Here is a 19,784-nt window from a genome sequence, read left to right on the forward strand (position 1 = left end):
AATATCGATTTCTTTTTTCTTTTTCTTTTCTTTTCTTTTTTGTAACTAGCTTTATGAAAAATCTCACGGATGGATAAATTCGCGTAAATTTACGAATAAACTATTTCGTCTCGTAAATGGATAAAAAGTTACGTTAGTCCTCTTGAATCCTGAAATCGAAAGGCGCTTAAATCGCAGATTCGTTGGAGAAACTTTGAATAAAGGTTCGCTAGAATCCTAGGGAACACCGTTGAAAAGTTTTATACAGAGCTCGAATAGTTTCGCGATAGGGTTTAACGTAACGTTCGCCAAAGTTTTCCAGACGGTTTGGGAAACGGAATTTGAATACCTCAGTTATATATCTTCCTCGTGAGAAAGTTTGTGCTGAATAATTAACTAATCCGTTCACGTTATCGCGTGTAAGGATGGAATATAATTGTTTTCCTTATAACATCTCTATTATTAACTATATATATTAGAAGTAAAAGCAATAGGAAGAAAAAAAGAAAAAAGAGAACAGATCGTTAGATCTTATTGATCCATTATTTATTAACATAACGTTGGATAATATCAAATTATGTATAATCTCGTGATACATACGTACATATATATTTATCATAGATTTTATTTTTCAAATTAGAATGCACGAAGTGAAATGAAAATTATAAAAAAGAATTCAAATAAATTAGACATAATCCGATATTAGAAAGTCGGTCGAACGTCGATTATGGTTGTCACGATTATAGAACAATTAAGGTAGTCTCAACACTGTGAAGATATATGGCTCGTAACATAATTCTTGGAATTCGATGGGATCCATTCATATTCGTGATATATATGGATATCAACGATGAGCTGGATAATCGGCGTACCAGCCAAATGCACCGTTAGATCCGGTATGTCCGCCATAATCCACATAATCCAGAATTTGACCGATGGATCTCTCCGCTCGTGAATTCTCCAACTCCTCGTGATGAAGATTTGGCACGGCTATAGGTACGTAAGCTGGATCTGCTTGACGAGCAATTCTTGGAGCCGATAGTGATATCGGATTCAATTCTAACACGTCTATACCGTCAACAGGGATGGCAATGTAACGCCTACCAGCTAATACATCACATACACCGTACAACATCAATAATAATAGGACACCCTGTGTGTAACAGAAATAATTGAGTTATCAATTTACGAGATAGAGGCCTTCTTTTGCATTAGGTGATTCTAAAAATCAATTCGATAAAAATCAAAAGACGATTTCTAAGTAGGGTGAAAGAAGACTTCAAAAATCGATTATTATATCGATTATATCCTTTCCAAGAGCTTTTTATAGGCCAAACTTTTTGATTTTTAGACCGTACAAAAATTCCTCGGAATGTAGTTCTACAATTTGCGCGAAAAAAAAAAAAGTAATTGATATCGTTAAATCACTTAGAAACATTCTTGGTCAACCCTCTGTGATATTCTCTAATTCGATTAATTTTGAATGAATGAAATCTTTTGAAGAACTTGTCGAATATGCAGATACTTCAGATCTATCAGAATTATTTTCTTAAGAAAAATAGTAATGAGGTTTACCAAATTATTCATTGTAGTATCGTCGAACTCAATTCGGATGTTAGATGAACTGAGGAGAGAGTCACCGTCAGCGACGTTTTATACAGATCCGCTTGGCCGCAGCTTTCTCGTTTTACCCGACCACCGAGTTGTACCAAGCATCGTATCTTTCAAAGAAGAGGTAATTATTTCTCTTCGTAGAGTTCTTGTAACGTGTTTATCCTATTGTAAGTTATGTTAGTCGTACGTTTTCGCTAGAGTAAATAAGACTTAATCATTAAAAGTCTGCAAAATATATATTGCTACTTTTTTTTTTTAATTTGTTTGTTGACTTTTTAATTTATTTTTGATTTATTTATTTCCTTTTTAGTTATTTATTCATTCTTTATTCCTTCTAGATAAGAATTATACGTATTGTATCTCGTTGTCGAAGGATAAATAGTCGAAGAGAAACGAACGACTAATATTCTCTATTTCCTCTTTTTAGTTTGACTTTCGATTAGGTACCGCTTATTTCTTTTGAACACCTCCGTGCTATCTATAATATTATTTTGCGGTCGTACGGCCAACTTTTACTTCCGCACAAGAAATCCCGAAAAACTCTATCTTCTAGACACGCTCGTCATGTCTATCAAAAGAATCGTAATGGAGTGAAAAGTGAAAGGGATTAATAAACACTTATTTTAGTATATCATCACAATGATCACACGTATATTTTCTCATCTTTTTCTTTTTTTTTGTGATACTTCTTATCTCACTTCTCTGTTAAACATTACACACTTTCTTGAACGTACAAGCGCAAAAATATTGCAAACATAATAATTAAAAAATATATCGCCAAGAGAAGTTGATTATATAAAAACATAATTACATAAACGTAAATAAAACACGCACACAAGAAAAAAATTTATAATATAAAAATTGAAAGATATTTAAAAAAAAAATATAAAAATATATATATAAAAAAACCAGAAAAACAGAACATCTTGGTGATATAAAATATTGATTGGCATAAAATAATAATTGACGTAAAATATTAATTATGACATAAAATATTAATTATGACATAAAATATTAATTATGACATGAAATATTAATTATGACATGAAATGACATAAAATATTAATTATGACATAAAATATTAATTATGACATAAAATATTAATTATGACATAATACTGATATTATTATATAAAATATTGATTAAAGTAAAAATGTATGATGAAAGAAGTAAATGATTATAAATTTAAAAGAATGCTTATGTATGTGTCGCTTTTACGCAGAACTCTTTACTGTTTATACGTAAGTATGTAAATAAAAGAAAACAAATACTTTTACCTAAAAGTGAAAATATTTAACAAGAAGTATTTTTAATAGATAAGATATATAAAAAAAAAAGAACATGTCTAACACTTATTTTTTGTTTACAATTATTGATGACTATGAATTACAGATATATAAATCTTTTCAAAGATTATACACTGTCGTCAATTTTCATTGTCTTTTTTTTTATATATACATATATATCTCACTTATGTTATACGAACTGATGTCTATAATGTTAATAGAAATTAAATTAAGTTAATCGAGATTCTTCAATAATTCTGTGCGGTAAATAAATTATCTTGTATTTTGTATGCCTTAGTATTTAACACTTTTGTTACAACACATTGTTGTCATAGACAATGTTGGTAAAAAAGTATTAAATGTAAAACTTGGTAAATGTAAAAACTGTAGGATGAAGAATATGTAAGAAAATATCTTACATATAATATGTTGTTACATTTACTACCTATAATATATTATAGATATTAATGTTATAGCCATTATATACAAGACCGATGGAAACGAATACATCAATATTTGTATTGTTACCTTTCATTTCTATTTTCATTATGAAAATTTTAGGTTTATAATAGACATATCTATCCTAATTCAAAACCATCGAATTCATCGGATATGTCACTCTCAAATCCAGCAGGAATTAGATGAGACAAATTATTTAATTCCAGATTTTTGATTTTTGTACTGCATTGTTTTCCGCGATTATTTTTATGATCGGAAATATCATTTGTATTTTTGTGATAGTTGTTATGATCGGCACTTGCATCTTTATCGTGTTCTTTTTTTTGATCGTTGTTATGATTGGAAATCTCAGTTTGATCAGAAACGATTTTATCATCGTTTTTAGTGTCGGCACTTTTATTATTTGCATCATATTCATTTTCTTGATCGTTTTTATTATCGGAATTTATATTTTTATCATTGTTTATATTATTGGAACTTTCGTTAATATCGCATTTGCTTTTGAGATCGTTCTTATCGTCAGAACTTTCTTTTTTATTACATTCATTTTCTTTATCATTTTTGTTATCGGAACTTTCATTTTCTTTCTGTTTTTTCTCTTGCCTTTGCCTTTGTCGTTCTAATTTCCTTTTTTCTCGTTTTATTAGTTTTTGTCGTTGTTTCTCCAATATTCGTTCACTCATTGATCTATTATCAAATATTAATGTATTACCATCTTTGATAAAACGACTTCCTGGAAAGAATAGTTTGTCTGAGCTACTAACGCGATCGAATCTACCGTTATATATCGATCCAAATAGTCGTTTTTCCTCTAATTCCGCTGGTCCTTCCAACGCTTTTTTTCCTTTTTGATTAATTTCTTCTTCTATTTCTTCTTCTGTCATGTTTTGTAATCTTCTGTGTTCCAACATTTCTCCTTTGTTCCATTTTTCTTCTTTCCCCTCCCAATATTGTTTCCATAAATCTTCTATGCTCTTCGAATGTCTGTCATACTCTATACAATTTGCATCGTTTTCCTCTCCCGAGTCCGACGACTCCTGATCGCTATTCCAACTTCCAATTTTGTAGTATTCTTCTTCCAAACCGTTTTGATAATACCAATATTTATTATCATAATATTCGTCTTCGCTATTTTGTACACTATACCAACCCCCATTTTCATCATTATTAATTGCATATTTGGGCCCACGATCATATAATTTCGGTTTATAAGATCTCTGTTCGTGTTCTTCATCGTCAGAATGAACATATATTTCCTTAGATAGATCAAATTCATTAAACTGTGTACCTCTGCCATACGGTTTTATAGCCCATTTCTGTATGAATGCAAATATAATTATACAAACTAATATAGAACAAGTTAGATATTTAATAAAATATAACATTTCAAGTATAAATACTCACATCCGAAAAAAGCTCCGATGGAATTAGGTATACTGTTAAATCTGTATAATCACATAGATTTGCGTATCTTCTCTTGATCAATATATCATTTATTAAAATGTTCTAAAAAAAAATTTAAACGTTGTCATCTTTTCTTCTTTTTTTTTTTTTTTAAGTGTATGTATGCATGTGTGGGCGCGCGTGCGCGTAATCACTTTACCTCATCATTAAAGAGGTCGATCAATGGACGTGGTGAATTTACAGGATATAATTTTCCCATAGATGTGGCTCTTCTTGTATAACCCCGAATAACTGCACGAAATTCCATCTTAGGCTTCATAATAGAATTTTTTAATTTTTCAACTCTTTTCTTCTCATAACTGTTATCGCTAAATTAAACAACATACAAAAAAGAAATATATATGTGTGTGTGTGGAGAGAGAGAGAGAGAGAGAGAGAGAGAGAGAGAGAGAGAGAGAGAGACAGAGAGAGAGAGAGACAGATAAATTAAATCTAAAATTTTTACGTAACTTTGATCAATTAACTTTAATATGATATCTGTTAGATTAAAAAATTTTGTAGAAATGAAATGTATGTCGAGTGTACTGTTCTAACGTCGAAGTTTCTTTTAATTTAATTTCACAAATAGATATTCAAATAAAGAATATATTATTCGTCTTAAATCAAACGTGATATCTATTCGTTCGTCTAATACGACATGAGAAAATTGCATTAGAACGGATATCAATAGCACGAAATCCACGTCAAACTTTTCGACAATTGCAAAACCACTAGCGTACTCAATGACTTCTTGCGGGGTGAATTCGACAAGGTAGAAAGCGTAAATTCAAATTCTCTAATCCGACCGAAATCTTGTTAACGTCCAATTAAAGCTCACGTGTTAGAACGTGCCTGAGAGAGAGAGAGAGAGAGAGAGATAGAGAATGCGTGGTCGAAATCTAAAATAGACGTCGTTCTTACCGATTAAAGAGAATACACTTGAATCAGACAAGTCGAACTGTGTGTGTATACGTTATACATAATAAGATGAAAAGTAATGATTCAAAATATACGAAATAAAATAGGAATAATTATAAAAATAGAAGCTACGTTTCCTTTGCTTCTTCTTTGTTTAAATTACAATGTAATATTTATGATGATGTTATAAAAAAAATGTAAAAAATAATTTCAGTAGGATTGCTTCGAAACGCGATATATATAAAGATCGATAACGCTATTACTTCCTACATTAAAATAGTTTTCGTAATGTAATTAAGCAGATTAAATTGCCTTGTGAAACGCAAAAGTACATTAAAAGTTATTATTAGTGAAATTAGAATGTGTTAGACAATGCGACATACGTCTTTTATGACGTCTACAATTTTATCTACTTTATGAACATTCATTTTCACACAATGTCTTTTATTATTTTTATATGTACAACATGACAAAATTAAAAGAAACAAGAAAATAGAAGAAATCTTTTTTTGTTTTTATATAATAATATCAGATTATAGCATACTCAATGAAATCAAATGATCGAAAAATGTAAATTTTTAAGTTTCCTTTGTTAATAAGTCGTTTTTACGAGATTAGTTACATTTATAAATGTACACCCGATATATCTATGTATATACTGCATGTATAATTATTTTAAGTAGACCTAGACGAAAGTTAAGACTAAAACGATGGAACAAATTCTCAGTCGCTTTGCAGTACTCGCATCGTACGAATGTCGTTCTCATCATTCGAGAGATTATTAATTTTAATAGACATTAATAATGCAGCAAGTGTTTTCAAATTGTGCGATTACAATTATTTTGTCAAAAAGTTTTCTTATATCAATTGTTACATTTTTCTTCATACAAAATACTATTCTCGAATAAATATATTTCCGTACGAATTTATAGAAATTTGAAATACATGCCTTGATGTGAGCGTGGATTGTGATATTTTTTAGTTATAACAAAAAAAAAAAAAGTAATAAAATTATTTTTATTATTATTATATAACGATGATGAATTAATATTAGATTAAATATTAGAGATATGAACTGACATGCAACAAAACAAATTTGTACAAAATGCAATCGATAATATTAATTTATCAGAAAACGTTCGTACTTCATACTTATAAGAATGAATTATTTTCCAAATGATCGTTCATTGTTAAGTTTACACTATTTGTCGAAGAAATATTTTACCGGCTCATTGCGACAAATAATTACTAGGTATCCCCTTTCAGTGAGGGTTTCGGATCATTACGGTTCAATTAAGCGTTATTCGACGTAACTATTCCGTTAATTAATCCAATTAGAGTTATTCATTCTTGGTACATAATATTCTTAACATGTTTTATGAACGGAGTCTTGGAACAGTTTGATAATACAAAAAATTATAACGATAATATGCACAAGTCAATTATCAGTTAATTGAATTTACTTTATATTATCTTTTAAGGAAGAATAGGATAATAAAGCAAGTTTGAAAAAAAAAAAAAAAAATATCAAAGTTTCAACAATCGATATTTCTCGAATATATTTTATCATTTCTTGTTTCGTTTTTTAAATTATTTACTAATCAAAATAATTGTAAAGGTACGGAGAATTATATATAGAATACGAGTCCTTAAGTTTTATCTCGATGTTATCCGTTAAGTAAATTTTATTAATTATTTTTTGTCGATTTATATGAAATCACTATTATAAAATCATTCCATTGTGAATCGAGATTTAAGAAGAAAGTTCATAAAACAAGCTCAAAACAATCCGAAACGGAAATAGCAAGGGAGGCTAAGCAAAGCAATGGAGATTTTTGGCAGTGAGGTAATTTAAAGACTCAGTGCCGCAATTCACAAGGCTACATCAAAGATTGTATACCCAGCACCGTAATTTTAACTCTGAAATAGTTGCCAAAGAGAGAAAGAGAGAGAGAGAAAGAGAGAGAGAGAGAGAGAGAGAGGGAGAATCGTACAAACTTATATATATTATACAGTATTCCTGCAAGTAGGAATAATACGTGTTTCTCTACAGGTCGCGTGTATCGTGACGAAGTAGTACCGAGCTTGATTAGCTGTATGTGGACACGCGATGCCAACTACTCATACGATCGATTGATTAAATTCTCATCCGTTTCCGAAAGTGGGCTTCTACTTAACAATGTCAATTCACTATATCAAATTTCATCTTGACGAAACGAGATCGTTTCGATCGAGAAAACTAACGAAAATGATCCGATTTCATCTTTCTGAACGAATAGAAAATTTGAATTTCTTGACATTTCGCGCGAGATCACGCGCACCTACAAGCGTGAAATTTAAATTTAATTCGTACATGTACGTACGTTCGATCTACGTTCTAACGATTTTTATTTTATTTCCTTTTTATTATATAGATCGATTGGAATATGAAGCTTTTGGTACCAAACAGTTTCAGATATTATTTTTAAATATACCTGGTCTATCGCAAATTATAAGAAAACTATTTCGAAAAGGAACTCGATCGATAGTCCGTCTTTCGAATTGAACGTAAATGGTATTCACAGTTCATGGAATTTATCTATTAGATTTTGGAAAGGTTCGGAGGGTGAGAGATCAGAAGAATATTAGAATTAATTTTCTATGCACTTTTGAAAGTATTTATGTGGAAGATAAATAATTGTTAAAAATGCAGACTTATGTTTGCTAGCTAATAGGTAAAAGAGTCACAAACCAAGTAATATTGTGCTTGAATATGTTGACCTACCCATCATGAGGAAAGTTGTACAAACAAAAATACGTCTTCAACTTGTATTCAATGTCGATATGTGAAATATTGTCACGTTAATAGAACGATATTGGAATCAAATTGTGATATTATTTCATTTGAGTATAAAAATTTGTCCATCATTGACAGACATCTGAAAAAGAATGATGAGATTGACCTGATAGTAAAAATACAGATAATACAATATGAAAGTGAAAAGCATTTTAATTTGCATTCTATTCTTATAAGTCGTTCTAATTCGCCAATGTCCTTTATCTAAATTATTGAAACATTCACGTATATCTGATGCTAAATTATTTTGTGAAGGATTAGCTAGCAAAAAATATCAATACATAGTAGCATAATAACTGCTTGTAACAATGTTCTAACAGAAATATCTTCTATATACGTTTCTCCGATAAAAATCGAATTTAAATTAAGAAGAAATAAAAAACAGAATAGACACCTTCTGTATATCCATCTATATCCAGGCCCTACTCTATATCCATCACTAAAAATTTTTAATGATTAAAAATAGAATGAATATACGCTCGAAATATGCACGTCTTCATTCTTTATTTATCGTTTAATCTGTATTTTTTATTTTATTTTAATTTACTTTGTTTATGATAGAACAGTATTATTGAAAGATCACTATATTTATATTCTTGTTTATTTTTTAATCTTCATGCTATATTATTTTCAATAATCTGCATTGAAATATATTTTAATTTTTTTTTTTTCTTTTTCTTATATTAACTTGATTTATGTAATTGTAATTAAAATGAGAAAATGCATATATTTTTTTAATAGGTGAGTAATTAACATTATTAATTTAAAAAAAAAACTCTCCTTTCTTTTTTTTACTTAAATACATTATCTTACCTTTCACTTTATACAGTCAATATCTATAATCAATGATATAATTAAACATTTCTAAAGACCTCACAGCTGAACTTCCATAATATATTTATAGTGATCGTGTCAACGATTTGAATAGATTAGTTCTATGAAAATAAATATAAAATTACTTACCCAGTTACTTCAACAAAAGTTAGTTCACATTCAATGGCTTGTGCTTTGAGATCACTGAACTTGGAATAAAGAGACAGTATATTCTTCTGGTGTATTGTTCTTTCATATCCAAAATCTATATAGTGAACACATGCATATGAATAGTATACTTTTAATACTTCAGCTCTGTACCAACATCCATCATCTTTGCATTTTGCTGCTACTATATCTCCCCTATTTATCTGTTACGTAAAACAAATTCTTATAAATTCCAAGTACATCTGTGACATTTCTTTGTGTAACAGAACGCAATTCTTAATCAGAACTAATACTTACAATTTTCAATCTGTGCTGTTGACGATTTTCAAGTTTTTTATAGTAATCCGCCATATCAGCATGTAATTTAAGTAAAGATTCATTTTCAGAGATCAATCGAATACAGATAGTTTGGACATTTTTGATTTCTGTTACATATACGTTTATACTTTCCACTTCATCTACAAAGATGAAATGTAAATTTACAATTTAATGTAAATAATACCAAACTTTTTGTTAAACCTTTATATATTTATTATGATTTTACCAAATGAAAACATTGCTAATTGTGTATTTATACCATGATACATGTTTTTATAGGAAGATATTTCCTTTTCTTTAAATCTCTGTTCTAGAACTTTTGATTCGATATAATGTATTGCATCTGCAATTTGATTAGTAGTACCGTTTATTATTAGTTTTTGCTTATTATCTGCAAAATAATTCTTTAGATTAATAAATGTATACATTCATTGAAAGATGAATTTTCTATAAAAAAAAAAAGCATTAAAAAATATTATTTAATGATAGCATATTACCTGTTGGACACAACGTTTTATCCACAATAATATTTGCGTATGTTTGTGTATTTATATATACACTATCTTCGTCACTTTCAGACAGTCCAATTATTTTATTACATTCTTCTACAGGTACATACATTTCATATGTCTCAATAAGTGCATAATCTGCTATTATATTTTCTATCATAGCTTCAGCTAAATCTATGCCTTCTTTAGTTCCTACAATTGTGCATGTACGATCGGAATATTCTAAATCATCATCTTGGAAATTTATCCTGGTTTCAGATTTATTCTGAATATCTTTTATTATTAAACCAGCTTTTCCAATTAGAGTAGGTATGTACTTTCTTTTTATCTTTATTTCTCTTTTTAACTTAGGCCGAGCATTATGTACATGGTTTTTTGTTTTACCATCATGCTAAGAAAATCAATATCATTACATTATGATAAATATAAATATATATAGATATATATTACAATATATAGGCTGTCTCAGAATAAATGGAAAATATTTTAATAGCGATTTCAGTACATTTAAATAATACAAACATTTTATATAAACATTTTATATAAACATATGTTCTGTATTTGGCTTTTTTATATAATAAATTTCATAATTATAGTAAATTTTTTGTATTGCCATAATTCTTTTATTAGATAAATAAAAAACTTGATAAAAAAAATTGAATAGTTTCCAGAAAATCTAAATAACATCTGGACATATAGAAAGAATCTAGATCATAGAAAGAATAAGATCGACATTAATAAGAAGTCTGTAGAATTGTATTTAGATACAAAGAGGTCATTTCGGACATTTATGAAAATAAGTAAATAGTTTGTTGAAAATTAAATATAAGTCGAAAACAAAGTCAAACGGGACATATATTTATAGAAACTTTTTTTATTGTTTTGATGTGCTAAAGCCACATCCAAAATATTTCTTGTTTATTCAGATACATCTTATATATTCTCTTATAATCATTATTTTACCTTATACCAACAGTATACTAAAGCGAGACTCAAACTTGTAAAAGAAATACCAACTAGAGATGCTAAAAAGTACTGCTTTGGTATTATGTTCATTTTGAATCACTTTTGAATCTATAATCAAACAATATTTTTTATTAAAAATCGCATATTAATTATATAAAAAAATAATGATTTATAAATAAAAATGATTTAAAAAAATAAAAAATTAAACTAAAATAAAGGCAAAATAAAAAAGTCAAAAAAGGCGATATATACAAAAGAAAAATGTATACGCACACAAACGCGTATAGATAAAGCTCCGTTTTATATTATAAACGTAAAACAAAGAAGAACAAAAGAGAATATAATATTATTGAACGAAAATATATTACAATTGGGAATAAAATTTAACAAAATCAATATTATAGAATATGATATTCGGAGGCGTAATACAAAGAATTCGGAAACGTAAATACAAAGAAGACCAAAAAAGAATATAATATTATTGAACGAAAATATATTACAATCGGGAATAAAATTTAACGAAAACAATACTATAGAATATAACATTCGAAGGCAGTAAACGAAAACATTTACTCGAAAGATATTACAATATATATAAATATTATGATTGTACAACAAGAGAAAGTTTTTCTATTATAAATGGTATAAATCTATATACGTACTAATCCTGTTCCCAAAGATGATCTCTTCGGTCCGCGACAATTCGTAGAACCGAATAAGAGAACGCCCTACTCAATACTCGCGCTTATATACTGCAAGCTACCTGTGACTTTAATTAAGTACTAGTAAAGTCAAGTTAATAAAACTTCCGATAATCATGATTGATTTTAAGAAAAATAAAATAATATAAATTATAAAAACATGATTTTATCAACGAAGAAAGAAAAAATTCAAACATTGTGATAAGAATAAATAAAATTTACGAAAAGCTTGAAAAAAAAATATTATTTGTTTACATTCACGTAGTCATAAATCGATAAAGTAGCCAATAATATAGTACGATTCCTATGATGTTAGAATTTGAATAGAAGCGAAACAATTCTAGCGAATAGAGTCATGGTGTTCTAAAACGAGTGGTAGTCATAAATCAAAGAAGTAACCAATCATATTGCACACCTTTGGAATGATGGCTATCATTTTGCATAGAAGAAAAAAAATTCTGGACGAATCTATTTATGGTATTCTAAGACGAATATTAATTTTAGATATTCTAGACAAACTTTAGATTATTTCGTTTTCAATTATTAATAAAGAAAATTTTTTATTCCGATAATGTAAAAGTCTATGTAAAAGATTATAAACAACGAAATTAAATACTGAACTTAAATAAAAAGTCAAAAATTCTTTTATATTAGATTGATATACATTTACGCGAAAGGAAACAAATAAAAAAGCTTCTTCTCGTCTATTTTAACATCGACAGAATTTTCCAAGAAATTATAGAGGTCAATGAATCAATTTTCTTATTTAGAATTTATACAGATTATTGGTATCCAAATATATAAGTTAAAATCATCTTTTTTTCCCGCCATATTCCAAGCTATTACTTTACCTCATATATCTGTTTTCTCTCAATTTTAAATGTTAAATTGTAACGATAATTATTGGATGACATAATTATGATGTCATGATTTTCGAACGTGTTTTGTCATACGTTGTTATTAATGTTGACGTTCGTGAATCTTATTGCTATATATATTGCTTTTTCAAGCCAAACATCGAAAAACTCCAAGGTTCGAGCCTTGTTACTATGTATATCCTAGCTACCTATACAGTTAACCAATCAGAAGAATGGGGAAACTTCAGATGGAAAGTTTGTGATTGGTCGATTAAGGTTAGGCAAATGTAATGAGTTATTATTTTAATTTGATTCAATCGTATTCAAAATATGAACGAATTAATTTCGTTCAGTTTTATCCGATTTTTCGAAGATTATACTGTCACTAGTTGAATCGTTTAATATTTCCCAATATATATAACATTCATCTCGCCATTGTTCTAATTTCAATTAATAAATATTCAAATAAAAAACTTGTACTCGTCTTACAATCGAATATGATATTTTCTATTGATTTTTCTAATAGCAGGTATAAGAAAATTGTATTAGAACGAATATAAATCGCAAGAAATACACCCTAAATTTTTTATCGATTGCAAAGCCCCTAGATTTTTTTCTACGGTGAAATTGACAAGTCAGAAATACTCGTAAATTCGAATTTTCTAATACAATCAAAATCTTGTTAACGTCTAATAAAAACTCGCGTGTTAGAACGTGCTGACAGAAAGAAATAAAGACAGAGAGAAAATATGTCGTCAAAATCTAAAATAAACGTCATTCTTAACGGTTAAGTGAAATGCACTTGTTTTATTATTATTATAATAACATGACAGAATTAAAATATTCAAAAAGATAGACAGAAACTTTTTTTTATTCTATTTTTATTTCTTCTTTTTATATGATATTAGATTATACCATATTCAATAAAATCAAATGATAAAAAAAGAAAAAAAAATGTACTAAAAAAGTTTTCTTTGTTCCGAATGAGAATAAAGTACTTTTACGAAGTTAGTTCCATTTATAAACGGTCACACACAACGTATCTGCATGTGTAACAATTTTAAGTGGACGTAGAAACGCATAATCCTCACGACGATGATCCAAACTCTCAGTCGGTTTGCAGTACTCGCATTGTACGAATATCGTTTCGTCTTCTTTCGAGAGATAACTAGTTTTAATAGGTATTAATAGTACAACGAGTGTTTTGCAAATTGTACGATAACAACTTTTTGTCGACAAAAAGTCGACGATTTTACTTACGCCAGAAATTGCATTTTTCTTTATATAGAATACTATTTCCGAGTGAATATTTCTCCGTAGAAATTTACAGAAACTTGAAGTGTATATCTTAAACGTGAGTGTAGATTTTATTATTGTTGTTCGTTTAAAAAATAAAGAAGCAATAGCATTATTATTATTATTATTATTATTATTATTATTATTATTAAACATTATGAATTGGCATCTAATACAGAAAATTTATTGAAAATTCAATTGACAATAATCAAGAAACTTTCGTATTTCTTGTACAAACTAATCAGTTTCGAAATGATCGTTCTTTGTTAAGTCCGACTGTAACGAAGAAATTCTTTTAACGACTCATTGCGGCACGTAATTACGAGGTATCCGCTTTTAGTGGGGTTTTTGGATCGTCTACTTTCAATTAAGCGTCATTCGTTGTAACTATTCCGTTAATTAATCCAATTAAGAGTTATTCACTCTTGGTACCCTATATTCTCAACATGTTTTACGAACAGAATTAGAAGTGATAACGTTTTCTTTCCTACAATAATTTTAGAAATCGGATTGGAACAACAGTGTGTACGAGTTATTTATTGATAGGTTATAATTTATATTATTGTTCTATACCGAGAAATATTATAGAGCAAGCTTGAAAAAAATGTCAAAATTCCAACAAACGATTTTTATATATACTTTATTAATTTCCTTCTTTTAAATTGGTTAGTTATTTGTAAAGGATTAAAATTGCATAAAAGTCAAATGTCAAAGATAATATTATTGATTATTTTTCATCGACGTATATCTAATTATTTCTAATATAAAATCTATTATATTCTATTCTATTGTGATTCGAGATATGTTGGTATCGAGCAAACAAAACAAGCTGAAAACAAGCTCAAACGGAAATAGCAAAGGAAAGTGGTAAAGCGATGCAGGTTTTTGGCAACTATATCACAGATCGTAAACTATCGCCGTAATTTCAACTCAAAAATCGTTGCCAACGAGAGAGAGAGAGAGAGACAGAGAGAGTGAGAGAGAGAGAGAGAGAGAAAGAGAGCCATACTTACTTATATATAACACATAGCATTTGGATACGTGGGAATATACGTGTTTCTCAAACAGATCGCGTACAACATTGTGTGTAATGTCGTGTGTAATGTTGGAAAATTGTATTGAGCTTGATTAGGTCTATTTGAACACGCGATGCCAACGAGCTACTTGCACGGTCGATTGATTAAATACTCGCATTCGCGTGGTTGTCTGCATCCAAAAGTGGGCTTCTATTATGTCAACAAACTATATCAAATTCCATTCTTGACGAAACGAGATCGTTTCGATCGAGAAAGCTAACGAAAATGATCCGATTTCATCTTTCAGAACGAATAGAAAATTTGAATTTGTTGATATTTCGCGCGAAACCGCGCGCGGCTACAAGCGTGAAGTTTAAATTTAATTCGTACGAATGTACGTACGAATTAACGTTCGACCTACGTTCTAACGATTTTTATTTTATTTCCTTTCTATTATATAGATCGATTGGAATATGGAGCTTTTGGTACCGACAGTTTCAGATATCATTTTCAAATATACCTGGTCTATCGCAAATTATAAGAAAACTATTTCGAAAAGGAGCTCGATCGATAGTCCGTCTTTCGAATTGAACGTAAATGGTATTCACAGTTCATGGAATTTATCTATTAGATTTTGGAAAGGACCTGAGGGTGAGAGATCAGAAGAATATTAGAATTAATTTTCTATGCACTTTTGAACGTTTTTATCTGGAAGGTAAATAATTGTTAAAAATGCAGACATATGTTTCCTGGCTAATAGGCAAGAGAATCACAAACCCAGTAGTATTGTGTTTGAATATATTGAATTGCATCGTGGAGGAGGCTGAGCAAGCAAAAATACGTTTTCAATTTGGTGTATTCAATGCCAATGTTAAACATTGGGAATATTGCCATGTTAGTAGAACTGTATTGGAATTAAAATCAAATAGCGATATTATTTCACTTGGGTATAAAGATTTGTCCATCGTTGACAGACACCTGAAGAAGAATGGCGAGGTCGACTTGATGGTAAAAATACAAATAATACAATGTGAAAGTGAAAAACATAGTTTGTCACAGGTATAATATATCCTTCAAATTTTATTGTACTTTTCTAAGTCTCACTAACTTGCCAATGTTTTCTAGGATATGGATAGATTATTGAAACATCCACGTACAGCTGATACTAAACTAATTTGTGGAGGATTGGCTGGTATAGAAATACCGGTACATAGTAGCATAATAACTGCTCGTAGCAATGTTCTAGCAGAAATGTTATCTCCTATATCCGTCTCTCCAATAAAAACTGAGCTTGAATTGGAAAAAGACGAGGAACAAAAAGGATATAAAGAAGTACGCCTTCGACGCTACTCAATGCCTATCACTAAAAATCTTTAGTAATTAAAAACTTAACAAAGATGCTCAAAATATTTGCATGTTTTAATTCCCTATTTTTCTTTGTATCTGTATTTTCTTTTATTTTGTTTATTTCGTTTATTTTGTTTATAATTGATGGAACAGTATTATAAAACATTTATATAAAAGGATTACCACATTTATATTCTTGCTTATTTTTTAATCTTCTTGCTATATTATTCTCAATAATTTGTATTAAAATATATTTTACTTAAAATTATTGGTTTATTTATTTTTTATTATTTTTTTTTTTTTTATTATCTATATTAAGTAAGACTTATTTAATCGTAATTAAAATGAAAAAATGTATATACTTTTTGACAGGTGAGTAATTAACATTATTAATTCAAAAATAAAACTCTCTTCTTCCTTTTTACTTAAATACATTATTTCACTTCTCACTAATAGGGTCAATTTCTATACTCGTTGGAATTATTAGACATTTCTAAGGACACAACGGATGAACTTTTACGATATATTTACAGTGATCATGTTGATAATTTGGATAATCTTGCACCTCAATTATTATCTTTGGCAGAACGTTTTTGTTTACAAGGTATTCATGATAACAAAGGTTAAATATGAACACATCATAAATTCCGATATATCGTATTTTTTCTAGGTTTGAAAGAACTTTGCGAAAGAAATTTAATAGAAACAATTACTCCATATAATATAGCCAATCGATTGTTAGTAGCAGATGAATTTGGTTGTGAAATATTGAAAAAAGCTAGCTTAGCTTATTGCGAAGAAAATTTAACAGTACTTAACAAAAGTCTTGCTTGGAAAATGATGGAACAAATGAATCCTGAATTATTTAATGAAGTTTGCGAAGCTGGAATGGGAAGTTCTAGATCTAGTAACATAGATGATAGTGAACTGAGTAATTAAATTTAGTTCGTTATTTTATTTCAATGGATATTTAGCGATAATGTGATTTTATTATAATATGACATTTTATTATAAGATGATTATATCATTTATTTTAAGTTTTATAAAGCATTTGAAAAATATTAAAATTTATTTTGTCTCATTTCATTATGTTCATATAATGAACTTCAAAATATTTACATATTTATATATTTAGAGAATAACAAGTTATTAAAAAAAAAGTATAAAACAAAATTGTTTACTTGTATGTTTGTGCTCTAAGACCAAAAGATTTTGTAAATAATTTGTAGATAATTACAATTACAGTTTTATAATCTAAAAAGTAAATACAAAAGGGTGTATCAATATCTATTATGTTTGTATTTTGTTGCTACTATGTAATAAATAATTGTCTCCTTATTTGTTATGTAAAATATAAACTCTTATAAATTCCATATATGATTATGACAGTTACTTTTACAGCATAATAATTAATCCTTAATTATATTTAGAGTTTACGTTTATCAAAGTGTGTTTCAAAATTATTAAAATAATCTATCATATCTATAATTGATCGAAATCTAGAATTTTAGAACCAATCAACTAAATAAAAAATCAACTAAAATTTCACATTGCTGGTACATATACCTCCATAAATTCTTTTTTATCTACATAAATAAAATGTAAATTTCTATTTCCTTTAAACAACATATAACTTTATGTTGAACTTTTATATATTTATTATAATTTTACTATATCATAATGTTTCTGCATCTAGAGTATAGTTCAGTTTCACAAGAAGATTTTCTTCCAAGAAAAGAAGTTTATTTTTAATTATTTATTTGTGCACATTTTTAGTTGTACTTATATATTTTCTATACTCATTCCAATTGTTCGTTTACAAGCTTCTTGAAATATATACATTTTATATATCTCAATAAGTATCTGCTTTGCTATTATATTTTCTATTATAGTTTCTATTATAACATCAACTGAATTTATGCCTTCTATAATTCTCATAATTATGCATATATGATTAGGATGTTCTAAATTATCATCTTGAAAATTTATTCGAGTTTCAGATTTATTTTGAAATGAAAATCTTTTATCGTTAAATCACCTTCTTCAATCAAAACAGGTATGAATTTTATTTTCATTTATGTCTTCTTAATTTATATACTTATACTATTCTATATATCTCATTCTTTTTTGGAATGGTCACTATCTCATATGGATCAATATCTTTACATTGTATATATATGTATATATAATATATATATTACAATTTATACACATACACATATATATAGCGCGTTTGTGTACGATCAAACAATATTTTCTATTAAAATGCACATGTTAATTGTTAAATGCAAATAAACGATATTTATAAATAAATAAAAAAGAAAAAGAAACAATAAAACGTAATATGTACTATTGCGCATGCGCGATGCGAGATGGACAATAAATACATTAGTTGTTCTACGGATATTAGTTCGACGTTGAATTTATATCGTGCTTGTTATTCACAGGTAATTAACATATTCCTAAGTTTAACATATTTCTAACTTTTATCGTTCGCATCGATATATCAACGTCGTATTTAAAAGATATTCGTGAGAATAAAACAGTATAATCTTTAATAAATACCACGTAATAACCTTTTTTAATTATTCAATATTACTTTCGCTACATGGATACTTCCTTCGCTTTATAACGATACTCCAATCAATAATCTTATATTCAATAATCGTAATTAATCATATTTCATTTTATGTTACATTTTGATATATAGACGTTTACATATACTACATATCAACCTGAATTTCAAAAAGTAAACATTGCTACTTTCTTCACTAAGTCATATTAATAAACGATTTGTTTGATTATTTAACATTTATTAAGATATAAGTACTGTAGTGTACGTTATTAATATTTATATTTAACCAAAATTTATATAACACAAACTTTTATTAATTTCTTTGTTTCCATGCTTGCACGAGTTCTATTATTATGATTTCTGATTCTTTCCGGAAGAATTTTTATTCTCTATATATTTCTTCTTCTTCTTTTTTTTTTATTTTAAATTAGATCCGTTCATTCATCGTCGAGAGAGTTTAGATTTTTATATGAGAATTTAGAATCTTTCCGTATTATATGTAAAAAAAAAAAAGTTCTTTCTTCCATGCCGTTATGATAGGTAGAACGCTCGTGCAAATGTGGGCGTACACTCGCCTTTATGGGGTGTTCACGGACGCGATTAAATCCAATCGTGGATCCCGACGTAATTTGCAGAACCGCGAAAGCACGATCGGTCGTCCTTAATAATGGTGACTAAAGTTT

The 19,784-nt window shown here is 28.2% G+C and overlaps 4 protein-coding genes across 7 annotated transcripts in view; 2 read left to right on the forward strand and 2 right to left on the reverse strand.

Annotated features, from left to right (window-relative positions):
• The window catches only part of LOC122628426, a 31,832-nt gene extending 23,395 nt beyond the window's left edge, over positions 1–8,437 (forward strand). Inside the window, exon 9 of the transcript XR_006327044.1 lies at positions 8,114–8,437. The gene's annotated coding sequence lies outside the window, so the exon portion shown is untranslated. The remainder of the gene's footprint in view (positions 1–8,113) is intronic.
• Positions 824–1,688, reverse strand: LOC122628437. The gene is made up of 2 exons (XM_043810743.1): positions 1,555–1,688; positions 824–1,132 (listed from the first exon to the last, which is right to left on the reverse strand). Exons 1-2 carry the CDS (start codon positions 1,564–1,566, stop codon positions 824–826), a joined length of 321 nt encoding a protein of 106 aa, XP_043666678.1. The 5' UTR covers positions 1,567–1,688.
• On the forward strand, positions 1,130–17,812 carry LOC122628432 (speckle-type POZ protein B-like). 2 transcript variants are annotated; one of them, XM_043810735.1, is made up of 6 exons: positions 1,130–1,714; positions 15,641–15,830; positions 15,940–16,238; positions 16,305–16,511; positions 16,983–17,130; positions 17,197–17,812. In XM_043810735.1, exons 1-6 carry the CDS (start codon positions 1,544–1,546, stop codon positions 17,463–17,465), a joined length of 1,284 nt encoding a protein of 427 aa, XP_043666670.1. In that variant the 5' UTR covers positions 1,130–1,543; the 3' UTR covers positions 17,466–17,812. The 2 variants fall into 2 exon arrangements, with proteins under 2 accessions (XP_043666670.1, XP_043666671.1); XM_043810736.1 differs by lacking the exon at positions 1,130–1,714 and adding an exon at positions 13,804–14,221.
• On the reverse strand, positions 4,853–12,104 carry LOC122628434 (tudor and KH domain-containing protein homolog). Of its 3 annotated transcripts, none has more exons than XM_043810737.1 (7): positions 11,972–12,104; positions 11,307–11,417; positions 10,332–10,734; positions 10,061–10,225; positions 9,814–9,974; positions 9,499–9,719; positions 4,853–5,110 (listed from the first exon to the last, which is right to left on the reverse strand). In XM_043810737.1, exons 2-7 carry the CDS (start codon positions 11,397–11,399, stop codon positions 4,933–4,935), a joined length of 1,221 nt encoding a protein of 406 aa, XP_043666672.1. In that variant the 5' UTR covers positions 11,400–11,417; positions 11,972–12,104; the 3' UTR covers positions 4,853–4,932. The 3 variants fall into 3 exon arrangements, with proteins under 3 accessions (XP_043666672.1, XP_043666673.1, XP_043666674.1); XM_043810738.1 differs by lacking the exon at positions 4,853–5,110 and adding an exon at positions 7,402–8,617; XM_043810739.1 differs by lacking the exon at positions 4,853–5,110 and adding an exon at positions 9,350–9,371.
• Positions 17,813–19,784: the final 1,972 nt, after the last annotated feature.

This window comes from Vespula pensylvanica, chromosome 4, assembly GCF_014466175.1.
Source record: "Vespula pensylvanica isolate Volc-1 chromosome 4, ASM1446617v1, whole genome shotgun sequence".
Classification (NCBI taxonomy): Eukaryota; Metazoa; Arthropoda; class Insecta; order Hymenoptera; family Vespidae; genus Vespula; species Vespula pensylvanica.

Coding starts and splice junctions, on each gene's coding strand:
- LOC122628434 (XM_043810737.1), bottom strand. CDS start 11,399: ATGAACATAATACCAAAGCAGTACTTTTTAGCATCTCTAGTTGGTATT. Junction 10,735..11,306: donor TAGTATACTGTTGGTATAAG/GTAAAATAATGA, acceptor TGATTTTCTTAG/CATGATGGTAAAACAAAAAA. Junction 9,720..9,813: donor AACAGCACAGATTGAAAATT/GTAAGTATTAGT, acceptor TTTACGTAACAG/ATAAATAGGGGAGATATAGT.
- LOC122628432 (XM_043810735.1), top strand. CDS start 1,544: ATGAGGTTTACCAAATTATTCATTGTAGTATCGTCGAACTCAATTCGG. Junction 16,239..16,304: donor AAAAACATAGTTTGTCACAG/GTATAATATATC, acceptor AATGTTTTCTAG/GATATGGATAGATTATTGAA. Junction 17,131..17,196: donor AGAACGTTTTTGTTTACAAG/GTATTCATGATA, acceptor TATTTTTTCTAG/GTTTGAAAGAACTTTGCGAA.